At 35.9% G+C, this 21,754-nt stretch overlaps 2 protein-coding genes across 4 annotated transcripts in view; both read left to right on the top strand.

The window, feature by feature from the left end:
- MED15 (mediator complex subunit 15) overlaps positions 1 to 13,418 on the top strand; it is a 215,706-nt gene extending 202,288 nt beyond the window's left edge. For 2 of the 3 annotated variants that reach the window (XM_081771469.1, XM_081771470.1), the window contains 5 exons: positions 3,011 to 3,132; positions 5,350 to 5,516; positions 7,492 to 7,594; positions 9,315 to 9,474; positions 13,055 to 13,418. In XM_081771469.1, the coding sequence (XP_081627595.1) occupies positions 3,011 to 3,132; positions 5,350 to 5,516; positions 7,492 to 7,594; positions 9,315 to 9,474; positions 13,055 to 13,227 (725 nt within the window). In that variant the 3' untranslated portion in view covers positions 13,228 to 13,418. The remainder of the gene's footprint in view (positions 1 to 3,010; positions 3,133 to 5,349; positions 5,517 to 7,491; positions 7,595 to 9,314; positions 9,475 to 13,054) is intronic. The other variant, XM_081771471.1, reaches the window with a different exon arrangement.
- Positions 13,419 to 18,341: 4,923 nt separating this feature from the next.
- LOC145660924 (protein GVQW3-like) lies at positions 18,342 to 18,797 on the top strand. Its single transcript, XM_081726360.1, has one exon. The coding sequence runs from the start codon at positions 18,342 to 18,344 to the stop codon at positions 18,795 to 18,797; it is 456 nt and encodes a 151-aa protein (XP_081582486.1).
- Positions 18,798 to 21,754: the final 2,957 nt, after the last annotated feature.

The raw sequence follows: 21,754 nt of genomic DNA, 5'->3' as shown, positions 1-21,754 counted from the left end.
TTCCCAACGCAACGTGCGTGGTGGCTGCATACAATGCCGGAGTCAAACTCCCTGAGCACCAAAGCTCAAGGTACGGGCTGCTATGCTCGACTGAAGTGTTGGCAGTTCATTCCAAAAATCACTCAGTTAACTCACCTGTATGCACATACAAACAGAGTATAGAAAACAATTTATGTTAATTTTAGTTTACTGCCTACAATGCACGAGACACTGCGATAACTCTGGCGTGAGAAAGTACAGATAACGAACTGCAAAAGCATCGCAGTTGGTGCCACTTTGGTCACTTGAACATCTGGTCAGCCAGTATTTCTCTAATCTATTGCAATGTTTCATAAGCGATTAAAGAAAGTACTTAATTTAGTTCCAAAAACAGCAGAATATATACTGTGCATATAATAAGTCAGGGAGAAACACTGAAATGGTTTGTCACTAACTGAAATGTTCTCACCAAAAGCATTATTTTAAATATATATATGAAAAAGCGATGAAAGACTTTTTTTGTCCAATTGTGTGGGAAAGAAGCAATTCCCACCGAAGAAAGAACTTATATGCGTCGCAGAATAAAGTACAAATCGAAAATAATAATAACTGTCTTTACGAAATATGCAGTGTGTCCACAAAAATTCCTTCTATAACCTGGTAGCGGTTATAATTTCATTGTTGCTGTAATAGTTTAGTTACTTATTCATTTAGTTTAGCATACTATGATTTATACCTTGCGAGTTAAAAAGCATTAGTCTCTAGCGGGAATCAAGCCCAAAACCACTTGAATCAAAGAGAAACGTTCTACCAGGAAACCTCTTTAAGCTACTAAAGTTTAGGGGATAGATAGTTGAAAGCAACGAAAACAACAGTTACTTTACATCTCAATTTTCAATAGGCATTCATTGTTTATAATTTTAAGAAGTTTAAACTTAACAATTTCTGTTCAGAAATTACAGAGAATGTAGAAAAATTTGGGTCACTTCACGGAATACAGATTATTAGATTTCTGTCAACGGACTGAGAATCGGAAGCTGGTGATTTGAGAAAAGAGAAAACTACAATAACAATGAAGAAATATTAATAATATATTATATAATTAACTATCTATTGAATATGAGGGAAAGCAGTGAGGAATATAAAAGAAATTCTTAGTATGGGAATGAGCGATAAAATTCAACTAAAATTCTCGATTGCCGTAGTACTGAGTATAATCGCTGCCGCTGGAGGCATCGTTTCAAAATTGATTTTAACTAATCATTAAATACTTCTTGAGTTTTAAATTCTAAAATTCCGTGATACACTTATGGAACTGCATGACATACCTGTTGGGAACCACTGTATTATATTATCAATCAAAGACATGTTATAGCTGTTAGAAGGCGTTTGATGCAGTTTTGGTTCATTATTTTTATCATCATACAGAAGGTCAATTCACCTAAGGTGGCCAATGCTACAGAGCTGATGACGAGCACAGCGTCAGTAGCCCGTGGATCCAGTAGTGAGTCACGTACAACGTTGTGTGGATGTTGTTGTGGCGAACAGCTATTATGTCTGTTAAAGTGACACCTTATTGGAAAGGGTACATATGTGCACTTTCCAATGCATAATTCAATGCGTCAGTGATTGTGAAAATATGTGCGGCAAGGGGCAACAATATCAGCAGGCGTACAGTATCAAGGGTAAGCCAGCGCTGTAAATGCACCGGCCCTAAATATCAAGATCAAGTCGTGAGAGTGAAAAGGAAACTGGCATGTCCAGCCAGGACACCAGCGTTGTAAGAAACATCAGGGCATCGGTTGTGAAGGAGAACCCACCCACCCAAAACAACCTTGCCACCTCATGCAGGATATCACAGAGCACAGTGTGTGGTATCATTAAGGACAATTTGGGACTGAAAAACGTCATAAGGCGATGGAGCATAAGTTATCACCAAGACACATTCACGAGAGATTCATGAACGCAAGAAAGTTGTATGAACAGTACCTCTCAGGTGACAAATGGTAATGGGTTGTCACTCTTCATGAATCCTGGATCTACCTTGATGACACCAATGAGCCCAGGGCCATTTTTTATTCACCACATGATGCGAGGGGCCGCGGCGAGTTCGTCCGTGAATATCGCGAGAAGTTTTCGAAAGGCTGCATGGTGGGGTGGCAGGTTTCTGCACCCGTGGGAAGTTGCCAATACTTCGTGGAAATTCGAAGGCCAAGGTGAATGCAACCTCTTTCAAACGAACATCATGGAACCTTTATACGCAGCGCACATTCCACAGTTATATGGCAGGGACACCCGGAAAGTGTGGATCCAGATGGACAAAGCATCCAGTCACACTGCTCGCAGTTCTGTCGCGTATTATTGGCGTATGACCACGGAGACTGGTGTGTCTGTTATACCCTTCTCGTCCATATCTGTGAAGTCACCAGATGCATCGCCGATCGATTTCTGCGCCTTTATCCTTCTGAAACAAGGCCTCGCGCGAAGGCATCCCACCACAATAGCGGGGCTCTGGAAAACTTGTCAAGCGGTGTGGTCTACAATTCCCCTCACACACCTTCGATGAGCAGTGCTTCAGTGGAAATTCCGTTGCAGGGCAATAGTCCAGACTCGTGTCCACCACATCGAGCACAACCGTAGGTGGAGGAAGGGATTGTCGTGAACAGGTGAGCGAACAAACTAGCCTTTTAGGTGAATTTACTTTCTGTAGCTTGTAAGACCATCAGACAGAAGGTCGAGTGAACTCGAATTCTTAAGGCAACCAACCTGTTTTCTAACGTTTCGTTAAACACGTTGTTTACATAAAATGATTGAACTTTAAATACCTTGAATTATTATTTTTTTCTGTTCAGCATTGCGATTAATGAGGTCTTGAATCAGATATTCTACGAATTACCGTAGCCCTTAAGGAAAAAATCAGAGATTTCAGATAATAGTAAATGTAATACCTGTCAATTATGTTATGGATTGTAATATATGTCTCAAGATTGATGCAGTTTTTCAAATCATCCAATAAATTTTTCTCTTGTAGATGTCGAGAAGCTAATGAAAATGAAGAAGTTACTGGAAATTCTTTCTAATCCTAGTAAAAGAATGCCATTAGAAACATTATTGAAATGTGAAGTGGTGCTCGAGAAGTTGGATCTCAAGCGGGTGAGTAAATAGTGTAAATATAATTTAGTGTCCTCGTATTATTGTTATGACTGTTCCAGTTGTTTAAATTGCTTGTCTTCAGAGTTCATTTTCTTTTCCATGGAGGACTTGTATTGGCATGCAACTTCCTGTATGGATATAAAGAAAATGCAGGAACCAACGTAGAGACTGATTCCTTCGCTAAGTAGATCCCTGGTTCGATCCCAGCTCGTATCAAATGGGTTTTGTGATGGACAGACACCGAGAGCGTGGATTTTCTCGGGTTTCTCCTGTTCCCTCCCTCTTTCTTCATTCCACCATTTCGTTCATCATTGTCACATTTTCTTTTAGTCTAAAGAGCATAACTTCGGGAAGTTAAATTAGAAATTTATTTTTAATTTCCTTCGCTGAGTGGGGGAAAAAAACTATACCAAGTTTTTTACTTTTTCAACTAAAGGGTTTGTAACAGAATATTAATGAGTCTTCGAATAACCTGATGGCTCTACTGCAGTTAAATCCAAAAAAGAGAGTTCACCGAAAGCAGCTGGAAAAATTTCATTATTAAATATCGTGAGGTTTAGAGATTCTTTTGAGCAACGTCAATTTACGTTTAATTGTAGTGTACGGATAATTTCCCTGGTGATATTTTACTACCCTTAGTATGTATATAGGTCAATTTTCAAGATTTGTTGAAAGTTTCATTGAATTCTAGAATTGGGAATTTGATGTGCATTTCGGTACACTTCGCATTTGAAATACATACTTAAGTATACAGACCAATATTTGTAATAATAAGTAAAAAAAAAAATAAATAAAAAATAAAAAAAAAATAAAAAAATAAGTTAGTAATTTACTCGTTTCATTTAGTATATCTTAAGTTGAATGTACTATTAAATATAGTAAACTGTTTCGGTAATCTTTGTTATTTCTGTTACTTCCTTGAGCAGATTTGAATAGCTCATATGGAAAGGAACTCTTTTAATTTTTCAGAATGTCATTTTTCACTCTTTCATGTCCTCAAAGTAAAAACTGAGATGTCAAGAAACTTAAGATAAAAATCCTTGCGTGTGAACGCTCTCCCTTTGAAGATCTTTTTACTTTAAAACAAACTTCACACTAAAGCTTTTTTTATGAGGACTAATGCAATGTATTGTTAGGTTTTAGAATAATTTTACTTCCTTGAAATTCTAATTTCTGAATATATATATATATATATTAACTTACTAGATTTCTGCTCTTCCCTGGAGTTCTGTGCACGGATTTTAATTCCCACAAGGTCCTTGTCGATAACTACTCATATCTAACAACTAATTCTGTACAAAAAAATAGTCAGAATTAAAATCCGAACTATAGCTTCGTCACAGATATTGGATAACCCAGCAGATAGTTTACTTAAAATTGCAGATTTGTATTTGCCCATAACAAATGGTTTCTCAAAAAACCACAAGGCGAATGTTCCTTTAAGACCTATCATTTCGAGACAGAACCATCCTGCCTACAAGGTAGCTAAATGTCTTGTTACTTTTCAGAAGTTAAATATTACTTTTCCACATTATGCTAGGTAGTTACGATCCATGTATGCAATGGATTCACATACATATCTAAACTCCGACGACCTTCAAAATATTAGCACAATTCTCTCTACAGAGACCATGATCAGCATGGAGATTTTGTTCTAATATTGCCACGCACATGTGGTGTTCTTAAACGCATTTGCATCAGTGTATGTGATACTACTATGCCCTATTTTACTGACATTACAGGTATTGAAAGGGGATTACTTTAAAATAAGTTTAAGATGGTTGTTTAAACCCTGCACTATTGTAAAGAAAGAAAGCAAATGTTATGAAACTGTCCTAATAATAATAAGAAAATAAATCGTTCAGCATGATTTCAGAAATTTACTGTATTGAATGATGGTCATATCTGCCGACAGCTTATATTTCTTTCCTAGATTAAACACTCTTGTTTACAATTCAGTTTTTTTGCCTGGCTGTTGCTCTTCCAAAATTTTACTATTATTAAGACGTTAATGGAAAGGATGAAACTTAGTTGCAATACCTCCATATCCTGGGATTTTTAAAAGTTATGTGACTGTCAATGACTGCAAGATAGCTTGGAGACTTGCTTTCAGATCTGATTAATAGAATAGTTATGATGATTGTTTACACCATTAAAACAACAACAACAAAATCTTATGTAAACGAGCTTAATTTATTGATTTTTCTTTACTTTCAGGGTGAAGGAAGTGTGGCTCCTCCGGCCCCTCAGGGTCTAAAAGACCACCATATCTTTAGCCCATTGGTTGAAGCTGTTAGTAGCAATTTGCAAAGCCCAGTTATCAACCATACACTTCAAAGAACATTTGGACCTACTTTAGAAGCTCTTTTTGGACCTGAAATTAAGTATGTATTATTTAGTAATAGCCACTCTTTTAGATGCTTAGATTTGAAAACTCATATAAGTATGTAACTGTACCTGAATAATTATCTGGTGTTAAACAGATTGCTGATTTTAAATTTTCACCAATACATGAGCTTGATGTCTCAGGTAAAGTGGCTCGAAATACAAACTAGAAGAACGGGCAAAAGGAGCAAAATGAAAATAATAATTTACTAAGGAGCAACTTCATAAAGATAAACCAATGCGGGAAGCCTTTTTTTTTCTCGTTAGTTTGATAACCCTTTAAGGGACTTCTTTAAACCCTATATTGGTGTCATTGTTTTCTGACTTGATCAATGAACTTTAATGTAATAGAGTAATAAAATTTCAAATTATTTACATATTTTTAAAATTATAAACTAAAAATTATAACCGAAAATATTATTAGTTTTTAATTTCAGTAAATTATTATTACGAAATATTTTGCCTGAGTAAGTTTTTGAAACAGTACTTATTCATACATCAAATGTCAAACAGAACCATATACAGGGTGTCCGAGAAGTCCTTCCCTGATTACAGAAATTGATAACTCAGGCTAGAAATAAGATAGAAATATGAAACTGGTGTTGAATTGTTTACAAACTATAAAAGTTTTGGTCACATCAGTACACTTCCACATGAGCACCCTTGGTAGCACGTAGCACATCTAGGCGATATTCAATTTCCATCCACACATTAGCCAACATCACTGGAGGGATCGATGCAACGACTGTGGTTATTCGTTGCTGCAGGGTTTCAAGATCTGGTACACGTGTCCTTGACATAACCCTATAAAAAGAAGTCTAATGGGGTTATGTCAGGAGAGCGTGGAGGCCAAGCTGTTGGTCCATCACGACCAATCCATCGCCCAGGAAATGTCCTATCGAAATAGGCACGGACGGATAGCCTCGGAAGGTCAGCAACCGACCCTGTGTTCTTGAACTTCTCATACCAGGCTTTAATGCTCTTGACATCAGGTGGAGTCCTCCCAAATGTTGTCTGGTACTGTCTCTACACCTTGGTTGGTGATCGTGTCTCATGGTACCACAGGACACACTGTGCCTTCTTCTGGTTGGTTGGCATGGCTTCTTGGGCTTCTTACTTACGTCCTACAAACCTAAAACAAACAAAATTGAGACTTGGTAAAATAGAACAAACCTAACACAGACAAAAACTTTTATAGTTTGTAAACAATTCAACACCAGTTTCATATTTCTATCTTATTTCTAGCCTGAGTTATCAATTTCTGTAATCAGGGAAGGACTTCTCGGACACCCTGTAGATGTACTATGTACTGTATATGAAGAGTATTGCCTACTCAATATAAAATTATACTTTTTCAAATGACACTACCGTTAGGTAATTGCATATTTCAAGTCGACATACATTGCATATTTCAAGCGAAAACTTAATGTTACATTATCATTCAATGTTACGAACTAAGGAGGCTACAGTATTACGAGTATCTTCACTATTAAATTTTGTTGGAGACCTCTGCAACAGTATTAACACAACTGAAGCCCATGAGCCAATGCACTTTCAAAGTAATTTAATCTCGAATACTATAAGCATGGTATGACCTATTTCGCATAAATAGGAGTGCTATGGTATCGGCATGCTATGGTTTTCATACAATCAACTGTGATTTTAAGCATGATTATAGGATAACAATAATGTTATGGACACACTCTTCGAAATTAACATCTTATGTAGTTTTTCCACATGAGACCAATAAGGTTTCAACTTGTAGTTTCCTTTCCTCCGTGTTTCTGTTCCATAAAATATCCGATGCTGGTAAATTTCGCCTGAATTTGAAACATCGTATAAATACTCTTCACTTATGAATGATGAATGCAGTTTTTATGTGTTGATTCTTTATAAACAGCCAATAAGCTTAGTGGTTTACGTCTAGTTTTGCTTGTTATTACTATTATATGGTTTTTCTTTACTTAACTCTAGAATGCTTCCGCCGCTACCAAAGAAAAAGAAGCTAGAAGAGCCATCCAATGACATTGCTGATGTTCTCCAAGGCGAGATTGCACGTCTCGATCAGCGATTCAAGGTTAGTTTTTTCCCTCAATAGGTGGCGATTTTTTTCTTTTTGATCGAAAATTAAGTAAATTATCACTACTGCCTACTTACACCCTTTTCACACGCTATTTTTAACAATTTTAGTTTTACATACATATCGTAAGCAACTGGAAAAGCATACTAAGCACCGTTAAATAGTACGTCATAATTTAGAAGTAAAATACATTATAAACAAAAAAATAAAAAAATAACTAATAACAAAAAAGATCTCTCTCTCTCTCTCATATATATTAGCAGATTCAAATGCTACACACAAAAAAATACGTAACTTTTACTGGAAACATTTTTGTGTATTTTTGACATGGCATTGTAATCGCGAAAAATCTGTTTTATTGAGTAACGCAGCAGAAAGATCGGGACAGGAAAATATCTCGAGAAATACACGTCTGAGCATGAAGAAACAAAATACGTGTCAAATATTTGTTCGATTTCTAATTAACTGTGTGCAAATCAATGCTCCTTGGCGCCCTCTAAGGGGCCAGAGGGGGACAACTTGAAAAGTTTAAATGGGACCCCCCCAGTTGGTAGTGCAGATTCACATGCTACACACAAAAATACGTAATCTTTACCTGCAACATATTTGTTTGCTCGATAGATGGCACTGTAATCGCAAAATCTCTGTTTTATCGAGCAACGCAACAGAAATGTCGGGACAGTGGAATATCTTGAGAAATACGCATCTGGGCATGAAATTAAATATATGAGTCTAATAATATTTTTGATCCCTAAAGTGTGTGTGTGCAAATGAATGAACTTGATCAACTCCTAGAGGGAGTGGGTGGAGGGGGCCCTTGGAAATGTGACATGGGAACCTCCAATTGCCCCTGATTTTGTTAAATTATCCCTGCATGTGAGAACTCATTGTGCACAATTACCTTTTTAATGGTAGTTTTGCCTCCCTGTACCCGTCTTCTGAAACATCGTGCTTTCGTCTCCTCGGAAAAACCCTGCGGGCACCCATGACTGTAATCGCAACAACTCCTTTGGGGAATCCCTTGCGCTCGCCTTGTACATATCTAATCTTAGTATCTTTGGATAGTCCATGTTGAGAGTCTGTGTGAGCCGCCTAACACCGCCCTTCTATCTCTTGTCGTTTTGCCAGAATTAGCCTCCAAAGTTCATTTTCCCACCCTTTTGGATGTCCGTAACTCGGTTAGGAGGCCGAGATGGACATTGTGTTACATAGACATTTTTATTTTTTTTCATCTGTAGAATCATCTCCCAAGTGTTGTAAACAACCTTTCTTTACACCCTATATATATATATATATATATATATATATATATATATATATATATGTATATATATATATATTGTCTGTATTATTTGAAATGTACTATTTGTAGATAGGTTTTACTATAATTTTATTTCTGTTTACATGTATACTTTTATTTTTTATTTTATTTATTTACTTATTTATTTTAAGTCTTAAGCTAATCAAATTTTGAAAGTAAATAAAATGAAAATATTGCAGGTAAGTTATTCAACGAAGTTTATAAACGTGAGTAAAAGGTAGGTAATTTGTTCTGTAATAGTATAAAATTTTGAGAACTTAATTTGTAGGACTTTATAACCGAAAAGAAATTCAAAACTGTTCACATGAGAATTGATATCATTGGTGAAAATATAAACTAGACAATATTTACAAACTCTTTCTTACTTAAGGTAAATGCTATATATATCATTTACAGGTTAGCCTCGATCCAACTCAGCATCATGGTTCCCATTCAGTCCGTTTGATCTGCTACCTTGATGACCGCCACTTACCCTGTGTTCCTCCGATATCAGTGACTGTACCTGAGGATTATCCTAAGAGTCCGCCGAAATGTGACATAACCACTCAGGAGTACAGTAAGTTGTTGGATTACTCTTTGGTATAGCATAATATGGTTCTGTGCTGCCCCCTCGAATTTAAATTATTGTTTGTATGAGAAATCCAGTTTATGAAATAGGCAGCAAGTAACTGGTTTAATTGTATTGCTTTCATATAAATATTAATTAGTTGTATTTCATATTACAAAGTACTATCCTCTTCACAATTAGAAATTAGTTTATTTCTACAAATGTATTCGAATATTTACTGATAAAAATGCTTTTATATGTATTTTTGGCATGTCGTACGATAAAGTACCTTACGTCATTTCAAACAATATATATGTTCAAAATATTAATAAAGAAATTAAGTCATAAATGAAGTACTCACTACAGCGATTGTATACGAAATGTTTTGACCTGAATATAGTATGATCTCGCATAAAATATGACCCCATTTTTTTTTTATGTTTTTATTTTAGGGTGGATCACTACCCGACGTCAGTACATATTTTAGCACATTCCATTAACTACTGCGCAATGAAACGTTACATGTTATAAATATTGTACTATAAGATAGAGTATTGTTTCAGCTACAGCACAAGACACTGATTCATTTGGTTGTGTCTCCTGATATCGAAAAATGTAACAAATAAAAGAAAATATTTGATTCGTTTTATAGTAAGCACACAAGATAGCATTTGCTGGTAGATTATACTAGAAGTGCTCCGTTTTATGAAATGTTTATTTGTATGTGTAAAGTATAAGGTAACAATCTTATCATGAAATAGATATATTGCTTGACCGTTTTAGTGTTATGTTTCATATTTTATTTAAATATTAATTTACATTTAATGAGATAGATTTTGAGATGAAATTGCGCAGAATGCCATAATACGTTGTTGCCAAATTTGTACGTTTACTGTAGTAGTCACAATAAGAAAATTCCTGGATTCTAGAGTTGCAGTTCCAGAAGCGGAATCGCGGTAAGGGTCGAAAACTAAGCTCGCAAGTAAGTATCTAGGCAGAATTCCATGATTACTCCCTATTACTCCCTATATTATCTCGTTTCAGTAAACACTCGACACTATCTGGCAAGCCCGCACTATTCAAGCAGCGTTTATCATAGCACCGAGAACATCTAGTGATCCACCTTAATGGAAAAATAAAAATACCCAACGTAAATTATTTTACACGCTTTGAAAATATTATGTAATGGAGAACTTAAACCAAGTTAAAGCTTTTTCCAAGATTTAAATTCCAGTCTTTGTTGCACCTTCTTCTTCTGGTGGTTCACTCCGTATTCAGTACTATGATTGTATACTCGAATTTATTTGAATATCCCGTGAAGCATGTAAAAATATATCAGTAACAAGTTGCAGGTGTCAGATCAAATTGAACCACAATATGTCGCATTACCATTACCTATTTCCTATTTACATCAGACCTTGAGTCACGCAACGGCACAGTACGATTGCTAGAAAGTGATTTAGATGTGTAGTATAAAATAAACTTTTAAAAGTGTAAAGTGCTAGGCTACAATTATAATACAAATAAATTCTTAGGAAACTATTTTTATACTAAAAAATATTGTATTATATTCGAGCCAATATAATACTTTTTCCTAGAAATTTGAAATTTGAATTAATTTTCATGAGAACTAGTATATATAATATAGAAGTGACATGAGAAGCAGAAAAGTTAACAGTAAAATAAAACTCACTAAACTTCTTTATAAAAATATTAAAGCGTTAAGGATCAATACAAATTAAACTTTACATACCTTAATATTGTCAGTATGGGTTGCCTTAAATCCGTGCTCCTTAGTAATTCTTCAGTTCTACGAAAAATCTGATGTTTAAAATTTTCACTTCGAGAGTCTTCCAGAAAAATGAAGAATTCACTTGTGGGAAAGTAAAACGAATAATATTAAAATACGGGTTTCCTAATGAACTACGTATATACAAACTTCTATTTCTTAATATAGGGTGTTGTTGAGAACATTGTAAACAGCCCCACACTTCCCATTATTTTTTTAATTTTAGTGAATAACTTATAGATATAGAAATTGCAAATCAAATGTTTAAAAAGCAAGTCAGATACTATTTGCAAAGTGCTGTAAAAGAGATAATATCAGTTTCCAGCTCTCTTGTTGCAAATCGGATATAATCAGGACCTGTATTTTATGACGCTATAGTTGTTGGTCACTCAAGTTTTTGTCCTATATACAAGGTCCAGAAAGCAAATGTTAGTTAATTTAGTTATATTTTGCAAATGTTAAAGTTACTTTGTTTTGTAATTACTTGTAGAAATTGTGATATTGAGTGATTTGCTTGTTTATTTTATTTTATTTTATTTATTTATTTATTTATTTATTTATTTATTTATTTCATCAAAGAAGAAAAAGTGGTGAGGAAGGTAGGTAAGTCCCTTAAGAAGGGGCAGTGTGTGTGTGTGTACAAGAAGTTTATTAGGGAATCTTTATTTTAATTTTTCTCTTGTGCTTTTCGTTGTTACGTACTACTTCACGTGAAGAATCCAAACGATAAGTTGTGAAGATTCGAGAAATGAATAATTTGTTTTATTTATTTATTAAATCAAGTTGAAGAGTTTTAAAAAAGTACATAAAAAAGGCAGATGTGGAAGTACTGAGTTAAATTATCTACAACTTCCACGAAGTTAGTGTACTAGAAAGGGTGGGACTGCGATTTTTATTGGTTACTTGTAAAGTAAATGATTACTAATCTTAATTGATGTAGAATGTTTCTGTAGAAAACTTATGAACTCGTTGGATGTGATGGCTCCTACTTTCAACAATCTATATATATAAAAGAGAACGCACAAATCCTTTGTTACCTCATCACGCTAATACGGCTGAACCAATTTCTTTTATTTTTGGGGGGTTATTAGGATTTGGACCCTAGATGGTTTTTATCATATCACTTTAATTTTTAATTACCAGTGTCTTGAGATAATTGACCATTCAAGTGTCCATAACGTACAAATCCTTTGTTAGTTCATCATAGGTAAAAATAAACGTATTTATATGCAACCCGCATGACCGTGTCACTCGGCGGGTTAACATAAATGACAGGCGATATAATGTTAACATTTACTGCAATCTACTATGGTTTTTATCATATCACTTGAAAGCGAAAACTTCCGGGGTGACCGCAGCGAAGCGGGGCGGGTTAACATAAATGACAGGCGATATAATGTTAACATTTACTGCAATCTTCTATGGTTTTTATCATATCACTTGAAAGCGAAAAAGTAAAAATTATCTAAGTAACAAAGTTTATTGCGTTCCGGGGTGACCGCAGCGAAGCGGGGTGAACGCTGCTAGTTAGAAATATATTAAGCAATTTAATGCATTATCCCTTTCATCTTATGTAAGCTTATGAATAGATATTATACAACATATAAGCGGTTATTTTTCTTGCAAATACGGTACTTTGGCAAATAGCTTTCTATAGATGTTATTTGAATTCGTCCAGATTTGAAGCTTAGCTCTTCATTTATTTATTAATTTTTTAATTCTCTTTTTAAGATCAACGTAAATTTGGTGCAGTGTTCAGTAATCATCATATATTGTTTTTTTCCTTTCTTCGTTCAACAGGTGCAACTCAGTTCCTGTCGACCGTACAAACAGCTCTATCATCAAGAATCCGAAAGCTGCCTACACGCTTTTCTGTTTCACAGCTTTTGGACACTTGGGAAATGAGTGTGAGACAAGCCTCATCACCAACACAAACACAAGTGACCACAGCTACTATCTTAATGGGACTGTGATTTGAAATAAAATAAAAAGACATTGTTTTTTATATAATTTGTTCGATTAAGGCTCGAAAGGGTTAACAGTCGATAGTTTTGTAAGTTTTTGTCAGAACTTTATTATGTAAGCAGAAAAAAGTTTTCCAGTTATTTATAAATATAATTTGTATATACAGAAAGAAATAAAACGATTTCGTTAAAAAAAAAAAAAACTTAAGAAAAATTATATAAAGGTAATCCCCCTGACCAGCACGGTAACAGATTCCGTTCTTGTTTTGATTTTTTTTTTTTTTTTTTTTTTTTAATTTCTTAATTTTGGGTAAATCTATTTTAGTTTGAAGCATTAAATGGCTTGATTCGACATATTCTGTCAGCTTTAGTGTTGACTTAAAGTGTGAGATTGGTTCTAAGATTAACATAACGCTCACTTAGCAGTTTTTAGTGCGGGAGCAAGTGGTCACCCGTGGGATTTTGATGATATAATTGTGAGGCATGGTTTTTCTGATTTGTTGTACATGAGTTAGGACAAATTTAGATGTTGCCAAGTGAAAAAATTCCGCAGGTCAATATGGCGACCATTTCAAAATGGCGGCTGACCTATACATAAAAGTGTTCGTATCGGTTATTTTTCATCCGATTTGAATCACCTTTTTTTTTAAAAAAAAATGGAAGTCTACATTGGAATAATATTTTTAGTTATTACACTTAATTGCGCTATCTGTAGTGGTTTTCCAGTTTTAAAAGGAAAACATACTCTCAAAAATGTGGACAATAGATGGCACGATGTAATGTGCTCCAAGTTATTGATTATTTAAAATATAATAACCAACATTTACGTTATATTGTTCTTTAATTGTTTTAGTTTACATTTACATTATATTGTTTAAGTTTAAAGGAATATTAAAGTATTAAACCGATCTTAGTAGGTGTAATAATATTTAGGTTAATTCATATTTATAATCTTGTGTATATAAATGCTTCCTAGATCATCGTTACTGTAGTGACTTCAGATTAAAGTCCTTGATTTAATAACAACTCGCGAGAAATTGAAGTGTAGTGTAATGTAGTGCAGCTCAGTTCAGTGTCGTGTGGTGGAGTGCATAATGATGGAGTTTCCAATAGGAGAAAGTTGTTGAACCATAAAATTGTGGATAAAGGTAAACACCAAGAAGACGTTGATCGTTGGGACTTCAAAAGAAGTGGAACTTAAAATCAGAAAATTACGATGGATCAAGACACACTTCCTTTAAAAATTCCGAAGTTATAAACTGAGTATAGTTTGTGCATAATTTGCCAAACCAATACCAAGGAAAAATTAGTTGAAAATCCAATCTCACACGAACAAATGCTAAACTATACCAGAGAAGGCGCTCAGTACTGTGACGAACATTGTGTGACTCCAGCTGGAAGGATCCGAGGAATAACATCCTACTTGAGCGAAAGACTTCATGGCATAGGAATTGCTTCCAAGCCACCACCAACCTCAGTAAACTTTACCGTTTTTGCAAAGATTTGAAAAACAGAACCTGTCTTCTGTCCGAGCCAATGGAATTAGAAATATCCAGTACTTCCAGGTTGGCACGTTCTCAGTGAGTTCCATGTAATAAAAGTGAGTGTTTCTTTTGCAATGGATCTCACACCCGAAGAAATTCTCTCAGAAAACTATCATCTGATCAGTCTCAGAAAAACCTCAGTTATGCAATAAAGAAAAGTGGAAATGAAACACTTCAAATAAAAATTAATACAGCCATCAACCAAGAAGATGGGAACTCCATAGATGTGCGATATCACCTCCCATGTTGGACGAAGAACATAAACCCTATGTTAAGCCATCAGGTTCAGGTTCAACTGTGAACCTTAAGGATGCAATCAGTAACTACGAACTTGGTGTTGTTCCACGTGCTCTCTTTATCACAGAAAGTCAAATGCTGTTACCACCAAGAGCTATCTTTTATGCATTCTGGAGACTGACTGACTGCAGATCAACACACAACTTCTGTGATTCATTCTGGAATGTTTGTTGCAATATTCGATGGAGTGGCACTGCTGCAAAGCCTTAATAAACAACCATCTATCATGACACGTAAAGATCTGGCTGATCGCTTCATCAGTAGTGTGAAAAGCTATTTCCACAAATATGATGAAGTTCAAATTGTGTTTGACAGATACGATTTACCAATGTCACTAAAGTATCAGACAAGGGTGAAGCGTTTAGCTGATGGTTTGAGAACCGCTTACCATATTACTGATTCGACAGAATTAACAGCGTTCCTATGAAGATGCTCTTGTCACATGAAGACAACTAAATCTGAAATGAAGGGTATTTAGCACACACGATGGTAGCATGGTGCGTTAAGAACAATCTAAAAACTATTCTTGCATGAGGTAACAAAGTGGCTTCTTCACGCTGTGATGTAAAGCACCTATCTAATTCTCACGAAGAAGTAGATACGAAAATCATACTTCATGCTGTTGATGCAAAAAAACCGAGGTGCAGCTTCTATTGACATCTACTCAGCTGATACCGATGTTGTAATTCTTGCTCTACGACCTACTCTATGCTTTATCCTGACGCTTCGTGTGTTGTTGGAACTGGTCAGAAGAAATGAAGAATGTATGAATCTCTAGAATCAGCAAAAGTCAATGCCCTTCTAGGATTCCATGCCTTTCTGGCTGTGATACTAGACCCGCAACTAGAGGGGGCCTGGTCCCCTTAAACCTTTCGTGGCCCCTCCAAACCTCAATACAAACAACACAATTTAGATATTTGTAAGAGAATGTTTGATGACTCCCCCCCCCTAAAATATTCATGCTCCCCCAAACCTCTGTGGCTGGTTTCGGACGTGTGATACAACTGGTGGATTTGTGGGGAAATACAAAATCTCTTGCTGGAAGACTCTCCAAACGTGCGATTCCACATGGTTCAGTGCTTTTACGGAATGGGATTGGAACATAAATCATCTCAATCCATTTTCAGCACCTTAAAAAAGTTTGTATGTTATACATCCCCAATGCCAAGAATTCAACTGTTAGTGATGCATGATGGATTATTTTTCAGAAAGTGTTTTGGATCCGAGAAAATGCCTCCAACACAGCCAGCTCTTCATCTTGCCATACTACGAGCACATTATCAATGTATGTTGTAACAAAATGATACTGTGGCAAATCTTAAACTTCCTTCATCTGACAATGGTTATGGCTGAGCTATTCAGAATGGTGTTTTCGTTCCTCTGATGACTGCAGCTCCCCCTGCTCCATCTACTATAGTTGAACTAGTGAAATGTTCGTGTCATAAAAGTCAATGTTTGACTAAATTGTGCTCCTGTCGACAACACTTGCTTCTGTGCGCTGATTTGTGCATGTGTGGAGATGTTGACATTTACATTTGTGAGAACAATAAATGCGCTGAACATTCATCAAATGATGAGAGTGAAGGAAATAAGTTTTAGCTCCTCTCAGTAACGTATCTTAAATTAGCTATATGTGAGCAGTGCAGTACACTTGCTGAAATATTCTGTGGTAGGGAGTTTAAAAAAGAATGAATATATGATTTATAATATGAAAACATACTGTACATTCTATCATTTTTATGGGTTTTCTTTGTATTTCTTACATTAGGGATCATTGCTTTACAAACGTGCATATTGCACCCTTTAAAATTCGAAAAAAAAAAAAAAAAAAAAAAAACTATATTTAAAGTGAAATGTATAGCCTAGTGGCAATAAATAAATTCTAAAACATACACGTAATTTTAAAAATAGAGTTACCAAGATACGTTGACAAGTAACTCAGACAGGGAATACAAAGGGAATTTTAGAGGTAAAAATAATGTTTTTCTATTAAAGCTGGAAAATCACTACAGATAGCACAATAAGTGTAATAACTAAAAATATTACTCCAATGTAGACTTGCAATTTAAAAAAGAGATAATCCAAATCGGATGACAAATAACCGAAATACGAACACTTTTATGTATAATACAGCCGTCATTTTGAAATGGTCGCCATATTGGCCTGCGGAATTTTTTCACTTGGCAACATCTAAATTTGTCATAGCTAATGCATACCAAAACAGAAAAAATATGGCTCACAATTGTACCATTAAAATCGCACGGATGTGCGGTGCGATTTTGTACCACTTGCTCCTGGACTCTTGTGTGGCTGTTGTGTTATTTCAAACTTATTTATTAAAGTTACATCAGTTTGAGATTGCCTTTTTATATCGATAATAGTGGTATTAAGTAAAAGATAGTTTTTTCTTCTTCCGACTTCTGACGTTATGCATGCAGTAAGCCCCAATTATATAAATTTTCCCCTTGTTACGAAACTACAGGATACAAATATGAAATATTGAGATAATCTGCAGAACTCAATGAATTTGGATAATTCGCCATGCAAAAGTTCATTTCCTGTAGGTGATTATAGCTTATCATCATCATTCTTTGACCTCAGGAAGTTGAACAAAATCGTAAAAGATGAAGTAATCTGTGCGAAAAACTATGAAGCAATTACAGTTGAACTTGATTATAGCACTATAGGTTTCTGCGGCGTTTGTAATGCGTGGCCACACACATCTTTGATGATTCGGATCAAATTGACGGAACTCGGTTGCGAAGTTTTGGTGCATTTCTCGTATAGCCCAGACCTTGCACCATCTGACTATCATTGTTTCGGTCTCTGCAAAACTCTCTTGATGGTAAAAGAAAAAAAATGGCCGACCGAAGCGCCGCTGAAAATCACTTAGCCAAGTTTTTCGACGATAAACCACAGAAGTTCTACACCAATGGAATTATGAAGTTTCCCGAAAAATGGCAAAAGGTCATAGATAACAATGGTCAACATGTACTTGATTAAAATTTATTTTCAATAAAGAAATATTTTTGTTCAAAACTGAACCGAAAATCCGCGGAGACTTTTTATATGACCCTATATATACTGACAATTAGTCAAAATAAAGGGAAAGTCAAAAGTAAAGGGACTGGCAATTTCCCGCACAAGGGTTTGGTAACCATGCTAGTATCCATCGCTGAATTAATGTCGTCTGCAACGTGTCACTTATTCCCGCGTTAGTCATTGGAGTGTAGCAGACTGTTAAATATAGCAGCTCCATTGGCGATCTGTACCAAGTAGGAAATGAGGGTAGAGATTCGATTTTTGTTTGCGGGAGGTGTTACACCTGCGGAAATTATTCATCGAATACAAGCAGAGTATGTTGACAGCTGTTTATCGCGAAGCAAGATCTACGAATGGATAAAGAGTTTCAAACAAGAAATAACTCCGTCAAGTGACGAGGAAAGATCGGACAGGCCATCAACGTCAACGACTGAGGACAATTTGAAAGTCATTGAGGGTGTGGTGATGGAAAACAGACGAATCACTGTAGACGAAATCGCCAATACGTTACATATCAGTCATGATTCAGCGTATCCCATCTTACATGACAAGCTAAATTTGCGGAAAGTGTGTGTAAGGTGGGTCCCGAAAGAATTGTCAGCGCAGCATAAGGCACAAGGTTGTACATCTCTCGCAAACATTTGGCCCGTTATGGTCGCGAGGGAGATGGATTTCTACAGCAAATCGTTACTGTAGATGAAACTTCGGTATGTCATCATGAATCGGAAAGTAAGGCTGCGAGCATGGTTTGGAAAAACCATCACCAGAAGTTAAGAAATTTAAACGTCAACCATCAGCTGGTAAGATTATGCTAACACTATTGTGGGACATAAAAGATGTGGTAGCCGTTCATTCCACCCCAAGAGGTGAAACTGAACAGTGAGAACTATTTATGTGTTGCTTGCTAAACTGAAATCTGCAATCAGATCTAAACGTCGTGGAATACGCTCGGTCACATTCTGCCAAACGAACGGTCGAAACAATAAAGAAGTGGGGATTCGAATTATTGTTATACTCGCCATACAGTCCAAACCTGGCTCTAAGCGATCTTCATATGTTTGAACGATTGAAGGAAGCACTATGGATAAGATGATTTGCAACCGATGCAAAAGTTATTGATGCGGTGCAAATTAGTTACAGGTACAACCGAAAAACATTTTTTTAATGGAATGAAACAATGTGAAACGTTAGGAAAAGTGCGTTGGAAGTGCTGGGAGATTATGTAGAAAAATTATGTACGTTTCAATTTTCTATTAGAATAAATGTACCTTTTCACAAAAGTCCCTTTACTTTTTGACTTTTCCTCTCGTATATATAATATACGAAACTGCTAGAAAAGTTTCTGCAATCAATATCGAAAAACACATGTGAAATTCTGAAAATTACTTTGTTGGTTTTTGTGAACAAAAAGAAATCATTAGATATTAAATCAATTAAGTACAGATAACGAGTCATTAATTCGACATTTTTGAAGGACAAAAAATTAACGATTCGGTGTGCTGAGTGAAAACTGAGCGTTGTTGTGATGGAGAGAGATGCGATGATTTGGATTTGTTTTACTCAATTCATTGATGCCCTCTGACAAACAAATTGTTTACCACTTGGTATTTACAGTAACTTCGATTTTTAAAGCTATGGTGGTCGCTTGTCCGGTATAACCGGAGACATGGAATCATTTACTTAACAGCAATCCTCGAATGAACGCCTCTTATTGGTTTCGGCACACTTTGAAACATCCAAACAATGAATTGCTGTTTAGTTTCGGGTTCGTGTAAGTAAGTCTAAGTTTCGTCCCCTGTAACGATGTAGATCATCAAATTTGACTTACCTCAATTGAATTTTTTGTGTATTTATTTACACCAATTGATGTGAGCCTGTTTTTGAGCTTCGATCAAGTAATGTGGGATCCAACAGCTTGAAAGATTCCGTACGTTCAAGTTACCATCAAAATCATATGTATTACTTTAATATCAGTGTTCAAGGATGTCTCAATCTCAATATGTCAGGAATATCCTTCAATCATTTCACCCACAGCATCAACATTACTAGAGCAGGGCCAACAAGAGATGGTCTCTGACGTTTCTTATTACATACATTGGGTCAATGCAACTCCTACTTTGGTACTAGTGTTACTAACCACGGCCATTCTGTCTTACACCATTAATTACATTACCATTATAGATGCACCGAAAAAAGCCTTGACACGTGAGTAGTGGCAACGTCATTGCGAGCTGTCAAAGACCTTCTCTTGCTGGCTCCCCTATTAGCAGCATTACTTGGATGGACGACATTCACGAAATTCATTACTGAGAAATGTGTGACTATGCTGGAATTCGGAAAACCAATTGTACAACTCTATTGGAAGGCTTCATCCCCAAAAGCCAAATGAAATCCCTCGATGCATTGTTTTAGTGTTACACTACGTTTGAAATAAAAATTAAAAAAAAAAAAAAAAACACGAAAATGCTCACGAAACATCTCCATTGTACTCATAAAACTACTTCGTCGAACTATTGTGGAAAACAAACGAATAGGTTTAACAAACTAAGATAATTTAAACATAGAATAGTCTATTCTTCCGAATTTATAATAACGGAACAGTAGCGCCACTCTTAGTAGTTCCAAAACTTTTCCAGCAGCCCTTTTGTGGATATATATGTATTAGCTGAAATTCTCATTTTTCGCACGGGGAGAATAGATTTATATCTCGCACCAAGTGACCTTTGTGGTGGACAAACACGGCATACGTGGGTTTTCTCGGGGTCCTCCCATTTTCTTCCACTTTCTTCATTTCATATTTCTCATCATCACCGTCTCCTTTAGCCTAACCGAGATAACCGTGGGACGTAAAACTGAAAGAATAGATTTATGGAAAATATTTAAATTCCTTTCCCCCTTAATGAATAATATTTCATTGAAAGTGTTATGATAATACAAAAGGCGCTCCACTTTTGGCATAAATTTTGAAACACTTTACCATACGTCCTTTAATCAAATTGATATTATTAAAAACAGCTTGACCTAGGTATTAACTACGTTCCAAAATTCATTTCAAACTAGTAGCAGAATCCCGACCCTGAAAAGTGTGAATTCGACATTAATCTTAGTCATTTTTTATACTTTATTTTTAATCCCCTCCCCTCGCCCTTTTGTCAATGGGCTGAATTTGAACTTAAAACGACATTGGGAGCGTTACTAGTCATTTCAGCGTTACTAGTCAGGACGGATAGGGGGGCACGGTGGCTCAGTGGTAGAGCGTTCACTTCCGGTGCTTGGGGTCCCTGGTTCAATGCCAGCTCGCGCCGTGTGGACTTTGTGGTGGACAAACACCGTGCTCGTGGGTTTTTCGGGGTTTTCCCGTTTCCTCCCACTTTCTTCATTCCACTATTTCATTCATTTCTCATAATCACTGTCTCCTTTAGCCTAACCGGCATAACCGCGGGACGTAAAACTCAAAGATTTCATTTCATTTCAGGATGGATAGGAATTTCAAGAAAATCGTACACTTTTACGTTCGCAGCCCTGGTATCCCTCCTAATTGTCACAGGGACACGAACTATAGCTTGAAAGCTGATGGAACTCACATTCTAACGAGCTAACTTCTGTGTCCTCGTGCCAAACCCTAGAAAAAGATGTTTTTTTCTTTTAAAAAA

This window comes from Thermobia domestica, chromosome 9 (genome assembly GCF_964235325.1).
Source record: "Thermobia domestica chromosome 9, izTheDome1.hap1.1, whole genome shotgun sequence".
Classification (NCBI taxonomy): Eukaryota; Metazoa; Arthropoda; class Insecta; order Zygentoma; family Lepismatidae; genus Thermobia; species Thermobia domestica.
This window is presented reverse-complemented; position numbering and strand designations above follow the sequence as displayed.

Bases quoted from the DNA above. Each gene is read 5' to 3' on its own strand.
- LOC145660924 (XM_081726360.1), top strand. From the start codon at position 18,342: ATGAGGGTAGAGATTCGATTTTTGTTTGCGGGAGGTGTTACACCTGCG.